Genomic DNA, 12,458 nt, shown 5'->3' with positions numbered 1-12,458 from the left:
GAGCTAAAATCAGAACTTGTATTGTCCATTTTTTTCTTTCTGTTTGTGTATATTTCAGGAAAACACCTGACAAGTAATTTGCTAGTATTTCTGTTTATAATATTAAGTATTAATTAAAGCAGAAGTATTAATACTTTTTAGGGTTATTATGAAATTTCAAAAACAGTGGTTCATTATGTACTCATTTTAACGTTCTTAGATTATTCTTTTTTCATAAATCTATATGATAACAAAAACACCACAAGTAGATGCCAAGATGTTTACTTTTCTCAGTCAGTTAAAAGGGTATCACTCAACAATGAATAAAATCAAACGCAAGAGGATGCAATTGCCCACCCATTTTTCTCAGTTGATTCAAGGGGCATAACTCAAAAATGATTGGCTTCAAAGGCAAGTGATCGAATGCTAATGTTTGCCCACTTTTCTGAGTCAATTAAAGGGGAATAAATGAACAATAATTAAATCCAAAGGCAAGGGAAAGCCAACGCTTGCCTACTTTACTCAGTCAATTAAAGGGGAATAACTTAATAATAATATAATCCAAAGGCAAGAGGATCCAAATGTTAGTCCTTTTTCTTAGTTCATTCAAGGGACATAACTTAACAATGATTGATTCCAAGATTCCAATGCTTGCCCACTTTTCTCAGTCAATTAAAGGGGAATAATTCAACAATGATTAAACCCAATAGCAAGGGGATGCCAATTCTTGTCCACTTTTCTCAGCCAATTAAAGGGGAATAATTCAACAATGATTAAACCCAATAGCAAGGGGATGCCAATGCTTGCCCACTTTTCTCAGCCAATTAAAGGGGAATAATTCAACAATGATTAAATCTTATAGCAAGGGGATGCCAATGCTTGCCCACTTTTCTCAGTCAATTAAAGGGTAATAATTCAACAATGATTAAATCTTATAGCAAAGGGGTGCCAATGCTTGCCCACTTTTCTCAGTCAATTAAAGGGGAATAATTCAACAATGATTAAATCTTATAGCAAGGGGGTGCCAATGCTTGCCCACTTTTCTCAGTCAATCAAAGGGAAATAATTCAACAATGATTAAATCTTATAGCAAGGGGGTGCCAATGCTTGCCCACTTTTCTCAGTCAATCAAAGGGAAATAATTCAACAATGATTAAATCTTATAGCAAGGGGGTGCCAATGCTTGCCCACTTTTCTCAGTCAATCAAAGGGAAATAATTCAACAATGATTAAATCTTATAGCCAGGGGATGCCAACACTTGACAGCTTTTCATAGTCAGTTCAAGGGGCATGATTTAACAATTATTAAAACCAAGGTAATGAGCCTTTGTGAAACAAATGGGTATTGACACTCGGGTAACATACTACGTTTCATGAGAATATATTTTGTTTAGTTTTAGTCAAACTATGTGTGCAGGAATAATAATGATGATGAACACAACAGCTGAAGGGTATGACATTACCTCCAATTTTATTTTAAAACAAACCCTTTAAAAAAATCTACAGAACAATTGTTTTTAATACTGAATCATAATAATAACAATAATATGGTAGACTTTATTTAACATTTAATCAAAACATTGCAATATTTATGCTCTCTTATATAAAAAAATGAGCTTTAATAATTGCCCGCAGAACATTATAAATTTAAATATAAAATAGAAGATGTAAAAACTTTAAAGCAGACATCTCAGTGTATTGAATGATACTTGAGATGCTAAATTATATAATTATATTGTAGTTTGGTTGCTGTATTGAACATAATGAACCACCTGTTAATTCTCAAATATATATAAAAGTACACTGCAAACAGGATTAAATACCCCAATTGTAGCTGAATCATTCAAATAAATTTTGCTTCGTTATTTGAAATATTGCCGAAATTTAATGGCTATATAATTCAAACTGAAGTCTAAGTGCAACAGGAACGTAACTACTGTTTTTTTCATATGCATTTATATTCATCTTGAACTTGGTCCGCATTCACTTAAAATTTCAGACTCATTCTCAGAAAACTGAATTCTTAAATGTTTCAAAATATCTATAATATGACTAATTTGGACAAAAATGGGTGTCTGATTGAAGAACAGAATATATTGATTACATGTGCTATACAATTTTACCATCTTTGCTCATTTATAATTGTTTTTACAACAATAATTAGAATTGAAATTTTCTGAGTCTTTAGTCTTAAAAAGTGAATATGGACCATGAGACCTTGATTTGTATGACAATATCTAAACATTATTTGTTCTTTGAACAACAGCAGAACTAAAAGAGCGTAAATAGAGAACAATACAGGGTATAAAATCCATAAAAGGTGAGAGAAAAAAATAAAATACACAAATATAAAACAGTGAGTGGGGAGTGGATTACACTACAGGTACGATGTGTTCTGACTCACCAAACGGCTTTATCAATATCTCAGAATTATTTCCGACACTCAGATCAAAATTTGCCATTAACGGCGCAATGTACTGAGTCGCTGTTAGCCATTGATGCAGAAATGGGCTCATGTACAGAAATCCTACAATAGAAACAGAACATTCATTTAAATATACGTAAATTAATAATATATTAAATATGCGAGCACTTACCAACATGTTTAAATACCACTGTTGAGTTTTTGCCGCCAGTTTTTGTGTCGAAGTTTGCCATCAACGGCGCTATGTACTGGGTGGCTGTCAAAAACTTGTGGATGAATGGACTCATGTATATAAAACCTAGAAATAAAGTCACATATCATGATTGTGTATTATAAGAGGTTTTTTCGACAACCACCACCTATATATAAATATCACTTACACTGAGATACAACAAGATATGTACAAATTGTGTTCACTCTAGTACCTTGTACATTAGTTCAGTTGAACATTTGTACACTTTCCATAGTGTGACAAGTACATTACTTTGTGTACACTTGTACATAAAATTAATACACTTGCCATATACACTAGTACTCTTTCAAACTAGTACATTACACTAGTACACTTGCCATATACACAAGTACTCTTTCAAACTAGTACATTACACTAGTACACTTGCCATATACACTAGTACTCTTTCAAACTAGTACATTACACTAGTACACTTGCCATATACACTAGTACTCTTTCAAACTAGTACATTACACTAGTACACTTGCCATATACACTAGTACTCTTTCAAACTAGTACATTACACTAGTACACTTGCCATATACACTAGTACTCTTTCAAACTAGTACATTACACTAGTACACTTGCCATATACACTTAGTACTCTTTCAAACTAGTACATTACACTAGTACACTTGCCATATACACTAGTACTCTTTCAAACTAGTACAGTACACTAGTACACTTGCCATATACTTGTACATTTATACACTTCTACACTTTCCAGTAGTTCACTTGCTCACTAGCAGATGTGTACACTACCCCTACTACACTTGCGCAAAAGTACACTTGTACATTGTTACACTTGTCAACTTGCACACTTACCTAATAGTACATTTTTACACTTGTTAATTTATCCACAATTACATTTGTGCATAAGAACACTTGCCACCTAGTACACTTTAATGTCAACAAGTATGTGGGTACAGTCTTGCCTACTAGTACACTTGCCCAATAATAGATTTGTACACTTGCCAAATAGTACATTTGTACACTTGCCCAATAATACATTTGTACACTTGTACACCTGCCAAATAGTACAATTGTACAATTGCCATATAATACATTTGTACACTTGTACACTGGCCAAATAGTGCAATTGTACAACTGCCCAATAATACATTTGTACACTTGTACACTTGCGAAATAGTTCAATTGTACAATTGCCCAATAATACATTTGTACACTTGTACACTTGCCAAATAGTGCAATTGTACAATTGCCCAATAATACATTTGTACACTTGTACACTTGCGAAATAGTGCAATTGTACAATTGCCCAATAATACATTTGTACACTTGTACACTTGCCAAATAGTGCAATTGTACAATTGCCCAATAATACATTTGTACACTTGCCAAATAGTACATTTGTACACTTGCCCTTTAGTACATTTGTACACTTGTTCACTTGCCCAGTAGTTCATTTGTTCACTTGCCCAATATCACACTTGCCCAATTGTATAGTTGTACACATGCCAAATAGTAAATTTGTACACATGTACACGTGCCCAATAGTACTTTATAAACTTGCCCAATAGCACATTTTTACACATGTATACTTAATTGCCAAATAATAGATTTGTACACTTGTCCAATAATTATGTGTACACTTGTACACTTGCCCAAAAGTACTTTGTACACTTCTACACTTGCCCAATAGTACGTTTGAACAGATGTTCAATTGCCCAATAGTACTTTGTACACTAGTACACTTGCCCAATAGTACTTTATACACTTGTACACTTGCCCAACAGTACTTTGTAAACTTCTACACTTGCCCAAAAGTACATTTATACACATGCCAAATAGTACATTTGTACACTTGTTCAATAGTACACTTGTACACTTACCAAATAGTACATTTTTACACTTGTTTACTTGTCCACAATTACATTTGTACACTGGTACACTTGCCAACTAGTACACTTGACCACACGAACATATGTACACTTGCCCACATGTACACTTGCCCACTTGTAGACTTGCCAACTAGTCCAAATGCCCACAAGTACATATGTAACCTTGCCAACTAGTACACTTGCCCACAAGAACATATGTACGCTTGCCAGCTTGTACACTTGCCCACAAGTACATAATATGTAACCTTGCCAACTAGTACACTTGCCCACAAGAACATATGTAACCTTGCCCACTCGTACACTTGCCCACAAGTCCATATGTAACCTTGCCAACTAGTACACGTGCCAACAAGTACATATGTAACCTTGCCATGTAGTACACTTGCATACAAGTACATATTTAACCTTGCCAACTAGTACACTTGCATACAAATACATTTGTACCCTTGCCAACTAGTACACTTGCATAAAAGTACATATGTAACCTTGCCAACTAGTACACTTGCATAAAAGTACATATGTTACCTTGCCAACTAGTACACTTGCCCACAAGTACATATGTAACCTTGCCATGTAGTACACTTGCATACAAGTACATATTTAACCTTGCCAACTAGTACACTTGCCCACAAGTACATATTTAACCTTGCCAACTAGTACACTTGCATACAAGTACATATGTAACCTTGCCAACTAGTACACTTGCATACAAGTACATATGTAACCTTGCCAACTAGTACACTTGCATACAAGTACATATGTAACCTTGCCAACTAGTACACTTGCATACAAGAACATATGTAACCTTGCCAACTAGTACACTTGCATAAAAGTACATATGTAACCTTGCCAACTAGTACACTTGCATAAAAGTACATATGTAACCTTGCCAACTAGTACACTTGCATACAAGTACATATGTAACCTTGCCAACTAGTACACTTGCATAAAAGTACATATGTAACCTTGCCAACTAGTACACTTTTTGCATACAAGTACATATGTAACCTTGCCAACTAGTACACTTGCATACAAGTACATATGTAACCTTGCCAACTAGTACACTTGCATACAAGAACATATGTAACCTTGCCAACTAGTACACTTGCCCACAAGTACATATGTAACCTTGCCATGTAGTACACTTGCATACAAGTACATATGTAACCTTGCCAACTAGTACACTTGCCCACAAGTTCATATTTAACCTTGCCAACTAGTACACTTGCATACAAGTACATATGTAACCTTGCCAACTAGTACACTTGCATACAAGAACATATGTAACCTTGCCAACTAGTACACGTGCCCACAAGTACATATGTAACCTTGCCATGTAGTACACTTGCATACAAGTACATATGTAACCTTGCCAACTAGTACACTTGCATACAAGTACATATGTAACCTTGCCAACTAGTACACTTGCATACAAGTACATATGTAACCTTGCCAACTAGTACACTTGCATACAAGTACATATGTAACCTTGCCAACTAGTACACTTGCCCACAAGTACATATTTAACCTTGCCAACTAGTACACTTGCATACAAGTACATATGTAACCTTGCCAACTAGTACACTTGCATACAAGTACATATGTAACCTTGCCAACTAGTACACTTGCCCACAAGTACATATTTAACCTTGCCAACTAGTACACTTGCATACAAGTACATATGTAACCTTGCCAACTAGTACACTTGCATACAAGTACATATGTAACCTTGCCAACTAGTACACTTGCATACAAGTACATATGTAACCTTGCCAACTAGAACACTTGCATACAAGTACATTTTTAACCTTGCCAACTAGTATACCGTATTTTCTCGACTATAAGGGATTCGCTTATAAGACGGCCCCCTAACTTTGCCCATGAAATCTGGTGCTTTTTGTTTCGACTCGGTTATAAGACAGGGTCAATTTTTAAGCAAATCTAAAATGCTAAAATTCTTCCTAATGTGTAAAAATGTTCAAGCTCAACGGACAATTATCGACTTTTGCGGTAACTGTTTTTGTTTTACTCAAAGAAAATGGCGGTCAACTGTGAGCTCTCTATTTGGAGGTAGGTTAAAAATGAGTACATAAGTTTGCAGGACAGGTCATTACTTATCGAAATTGTAATAATTAATCAATAACAACATGTTTGTTTTAGTTTATTTTTATTATTGAAGACACCAATGAAGTTCTTCGGCAAAATAAATGGCTTCAATAACATAACTGCGAAAAGCCGAGGCATGATTAGGTGTTTGTTTAGCAATAATGCTTTAGGCAATATTGTTCCTTGATTGGCGACAACATAAAGGATTCATATTCGCATTGTCATTTGTTTGCTTAATCAAATTGACAGTTAGGTACATCATATTAAGATTCCAATTTATTGATTTGATATATCTGTCAAACTAATTATACTGACACGCACCATGAGAAAAAATGCAGATATAACGGTACACTGTGTGACGTCAGAGCACGCACGGTGAAGAGATTTTGTGTTGTTGTTTACTTAATTGCCCCATACTTATATCAGCAGACGATAAACTGGATAGACGAATACCCTATGTAAAATTTAACTGATTTTGACTTGAATCTTGTTTTAATATTTTATCGACTCGCTTATAAGACGGGTCCCCTACTTTGGGGGTAAAAATCGGGACCCAATTTCCCCGTCTTATAGTCGAGAAAATACGGTACTTGCATACAAGTCCATATGTAACCTTGCCAACTAGTACACTTGCATACAAGTACATATTTAACCTTGCCAACTAGTACACTTGCATACAAGTACATTTGTAACCTTGCCAACTAGTACACTTGCCCACAAGTACATATGTAACCTTGCCAACTAGTACACTTGCCCACAAGTCCATATGTAACCTTGCCAACTCGTACACTTGCATACAAGTACATATGTAACCTTGCCAACTAGTACACTTGCATACAAGTACATATTTAACCTTGCCAACTAGTACACTTGCATACAAGTACATATTTAACCTTGCCAACTAGTACACTTGCATACAAGTACATATGTAACCTTGCCAACTAGTACACTTGCATACAAGTACATATTTAACCTTGCCAACTAGTACACTTGCATACAAGTACATATTTAACCTTGCCAACTAGTACACTTGCATACAAGTACATATGTAACCTTGCCAACTAGTACACTTGCATACAAGTACATATGTAACCTTGCCAACTAGTACACTTGCATACAAGTACATATTTAACCTTGCCAACTAGTACACTTGCCCACAAGTGCATATGTAACCTTGCCAACTAGTACACTTGCCCACAAGTACATATGTAACCTAAGTAATGCCAACTAGTACACTTGTCCACTAGAACACTTGCCCACTTGCAAACTATTACAATTGAAAACTTGTACACTTGCTCAATTTATACACTTACTTAACTCTCGTACCTTTTTTAAACTTAGAATTAAAATTAAAGACAAATCATAACTTTTCTACTTCATGCATTCCTGGACTCATTGTAAAAAATAAAATAAACCCTTCCCAACCTTACTTATAAATCAGAACAGGGTCTTATTAAAACATATATTAGAGCCATTACTTTATGCATTCCAAAATTAGGGAATTTCTTTTAATTAACGATAAATGCTACAAAATGCCTTTTTGCGTTTTAATTAAATTTAAATTTTGTTTTTGATCATAAAAGAAGTAGAAGTATTTTCTTCAAAAAGAGGCTGTATTTTGTTCTAACATGATATGACATGCAAAACCTTTTTTGATTAATAACTTTCTCAGAGAAATTACATGTTGTCATGCAATCATGTATGATGTCAGAGGGCCTATAATCAATTACTGTGAAATTTGCCTTAAATAAAACTATAATCATATTTCCTCAAATAGCAACATTTCTCAACATTTCAAAGAATAATACTATGTTAAAATCAAACATGGGGTAACACCAAGAAATACTGTCATCTTTAAAGCAGCATTCTCACAGATTGACCGATTTGACAACTTTTTCATTTTTTGTCTCAGAACCAGCTGATTTTGGCATCAGTTTTTTCAAATCAGTCATAAAGATTTCAATTGTTTGTAAATATGCCATTTTTTTATTTTTCTTAGTCACGTTTTGCCATAACACATCAATTTCCACGTGTAAACATTTATTAAAAACTGCGATCTGATCTTTTATCACTAGTCTTAATTATCACCAGTTCTCAGACATATACGCAAAATATGGCTCATTCCAAGACAAAAAAGTTGTCAAAACAACCAATCTATGAGAATGCAGCTTTAAGGCTGATGCACAGGGTTTGTCAGTATTTCTTAGTTGATCAAGGAGAATAACTCAATAATAATTTGGGCCAGATTTATTGGCCTTAATTTGCTTCAAATGTCAGTAATGTCATTAGGAACATGAGAACTAAATCTTAAATCCATGGCACAGAATATCAAAAACCAGTAAATGACAAACTGGTACTTTTCAGCAGACAAAAAAACTGAAAATCCTGAACCCGCACTATTTTGCACATGTTGAAATTAGTGCAAAACTGATGTAACTCTTATCAAATTTTATACAGAATTGTAGCTGTCTTGCACTGAGCCTGCAAACACAGGAATTTCATTCATTAAATGCATTTACAGCCTATATATAATCACATGTTTATTTTTTTGCGTTCATATTGCATGGCTTATAATAGGAATGGGTGTTTTCTCAAAAGAAGTACAAAAATCAGCATATTCAAGAGAGTAAAACAAAGTTTTTACACCAAAATGCATATACTGTATTTTCACTCGGTGCCATCTAAATTCTTTGTTGTTTTAGCTATAGCCAAGAAATATATTGCACTTTGATGCCAATGCTTCAAAAATACATCGACTTTTTTTATCTACAAAAACCAGCATGCATGAACAGAAATTAATTTGTAACTGTCACTGCACTATTCAAAAACTGTAAAAAGAATTTGCATAAAAATGGCTTCTTTTAAAAGAGACACCATCAATTTTATTAGAAATCTCAGAAAAACAGCGAAGATCGAGGTCAGTCACTGGGAGATAGCTGTCATTTCGTAATGAATACATGACATCGTCTCAGCCACCCTGGGGATTTTTTGCGCAATATTCACGGAATAAACGCTGATCTCCGTAATCCTTACTGATTATTTTTGCATCCTAAGAAATTAAAGCGTTCCGGCATCAGACTATAAATGTCTTCTTAAATGAAAATGTCATTCTATAGAATGTTTAGCACTGTATATTGTATCATTCATATAGATCGCACAACATGCTTTCACGTGGAAGACTGCACACTCACAGATTGTGAAAAGAAATACTACAAAATATTTAAGTTGTTATGCATAGGTGTCAATTGAAATATACTGTATATAGTATAATATGAAATCAATTGAAACATCTTCAATTTTTCACTGGAGTTGTGTTTCTCTATAAATATTCAACCAAATAATTTAGACAACATCATAAAAATTATACCACTGGATTGGAAATTCATTTACCTACAAACTTTATATTGAACTATAATTGATTAAACCAAAAGAAATACTAGAAAAATAAGTTTGAAATGCATAGGGGGCAATTTTTCAATATTCTCCAATAATCTCCTTAAAAATAATGCAGTAGGGGAACTTATAGGGGCTTATTATCTATTGGCTACTGGTTATCAATGTGCTGATAAGCCATGCAGTGGCAGGCCTAATATGGCTGATTTGACATGAGGGAAAGGGTTAAAGCTGCACTCTCACAGACTGATCGCTTTGACAACTTATTTTATTCTTTTGTCTTTGAATGAGCCAATTATGGCATTAATGTCTGGAAACCAATGAAATAAGACTGCTGACAAAAGATCAGATCGCAATTTGCAAATTAGTTGAAAAATGAACTTTTTGGCAGCTTAACCAAACATTTGAGATTTGTTCTGTTGTGAATTATCTAATACCACTAAATTGAATGCATTGGAGGCTCAAATCAGCCAAATCTGAGTCAATTTTTTTTTAAATGTCATAACTGACAATCTGTAAGAGTGCAGCTTTAAGGGAAGTGTGATAATATTATATCAGCTATAAACTGATGTATACCATATGGAACACTCGCGGTGACAGTATTGATATATAGGGGAATCACAGTTCTTGTATAATATTATTCTATCATTCATCCCTAAAGCACTTTAAATTTAAATCCTGAAGACCGCCTCTATAATGGACTGCCTGTTTTGGTATCAGACAAACAGCAATGATTTGGATGGTAGCTCCTTGATAGCATTATTTCAGTAAGCTTTATGCACCAGACAATTGTAACCACGGCCCCTCCAGGTTCGGGGGGTATACCGGGGATAGCCGGGGAAATGGGCCGTGTTTTTACCTTTCAGGTGGCCCCACAGTGCCAGGTGAATGCGGTGGTTTTGTCTTCGCTTTAAATATAGCGGGGAATAGGCCTTACCTAGGGTCCCTGGGGTGCGGGGGCATTTGGCGGGGATTTTACCATCTGTTCGTCCCCGCAGGATGGAGAGATTTTAGCCGGGGTTGACTGGACCGAAAGCCAAAGTCCCCGCTACTCCCCGGACCTGGTGGGGGGGGGGCGTGGTTACAATTGACTGGTGCTTTAGTAGTAGGCTAATTTAAAAAAGTTTCATGTGCAGAAAATAATGTGTTAAAATAGACTGAGCATGCTTTCTTGGCCTTATATGTTGTGTTGTGATTGTTACTTTAAGGTTTCAATTATTTTAAGTTAAAGTGATCCATTATACAAAATTATGTGAATTTCATATGCCTGGTGACCTCATATATTTGGTCCCATTTGAAACTGTTCAATTGTGACGAAAAGAAAATGCAAAAAACAATTGATAATAAAGAAAATATATCAAGCAAATTTTTTCGGCTTCAAAGATAACAAGATAAGGGATTTTAAGTCTAATTTCAGCTGAAATGAAAGAAAATTTACAAATTTAATTGAAATAACTGTATGTACAATATTCTTATGGTCATTTACTTCAGGTAGTAGAAATCAGCAAGCAAATATGTTTCAAATGATACCAAAATTCAAAAGGTTCCCCACACACCAACATTCAGCATTAAAGGGGCTTAACCCTTTCCCGCATGATTGTGCCAAATTGCCCCTTTATCTATTCCCGCATGATTGTTCCAAATTGTCCCTTTATCGATTACCGCATGATTGTTCCAAAATGTCCCTCTATCGATTCCCGCATGATTGTTCCAAAATGTGCCATGCTTATTTACAGTCATTTATTAACATATCTGTTGCTTATTTTTTCGCAACAAATGCATTTATGTGTAATATAAACATTGATAATTATATTAATAATGAAAAAAGATGATGTTACTATTCAAGATTTTCGGAAAATTGCGACTAAAAGAGACAGAGGTCAAACACGCCTTAAAAGTTCACAGCGCATGCTTGACACGTGCTTGTCTCTTTTTTTAATGGAAAATCCCCATACACGTCACTAGCTATTTAAAACTACCAATAATTAATATCATATAAATATATCCTATTGATCACGCGCTAATGACGTCACCTATCATGGTTTAGAAATGTGTCAAAATGGCTGATTTACGATGTAGTAAACAAGAGTCTGGCTTGAATAAACACATGTCATTTGTCACTTCTGTTTCCAAAAATGGAATGTTAATCCGGTAATAAAAATGTCCCCTTACGTCTGTTAATCAAAGTTAGTATTTTGTTGTGAATACACGGATAATAATAAAATTATATGTGATATGACCCAGTTTGACAGCTGTTAAAACACGTGTTCTCTCGATCTCGATAAATACACAAGAATGTTGTCGTAATTATCCATGCATTTCGGACCGTGATTTATTGCCTTGTGTTGACAGATTTTAATTATAATATTATTACGGAATCACTAAATTTAATTTAAATAGCGATTCTGACTATTAAAAATTCGAGTTGTTCGGCTTGTTGAGGGCAATATCTAGTACGTTC

General features: G+C 34.7%; 1 protein-coding gene across 9 annotated transcripts in view; it reads right to left on the bottom strand.

Moving 5' to 3' along the window:
- The window catches only part of LOC128213170 (plexin domain-containing protein 2-like), an 88,144-nt gene that overhangs the window by 28,444 nt on the left and 47,242 nt on the right, over positions 1–12,458 (bottom strand). For 7 of the 9 annotated variants that reach the window (XM_052918756.1, XM_052919076.1, XM_052919161.1 and 4 more), the window contains exon 5: positions 2,577–2,702. In XM_052918756.1, the coding sequence (XP_052774716.1) occupies positions 2,577–2,702 (126 nt within the window). Of the gene's footprint in view, positions 1–2,383; positions 2,507–2,576; positions 2,703–12,458 lie in introns of all 9 variants that reach the window. The other 2 variants (XM_052918837.1, XM_052918996.1) reach the window with 1 other exon arrangement.

Source organism: Mya arenaria, chromosome 1 (assembly GCF_026914265.1).
Source record: "Mya arenaria isolate MELC-2E11 chromosome 1, ASM2691426v1".
NCBI classification, from domain to species: Eukaryota; Metazoa; Mollusca; class Bivalvia; order Myida; family Myidae; genus Mya; species Mya arenaria.
This window is presented reverse-complemented; position numbering and strand designations above follow the sequence as displayed.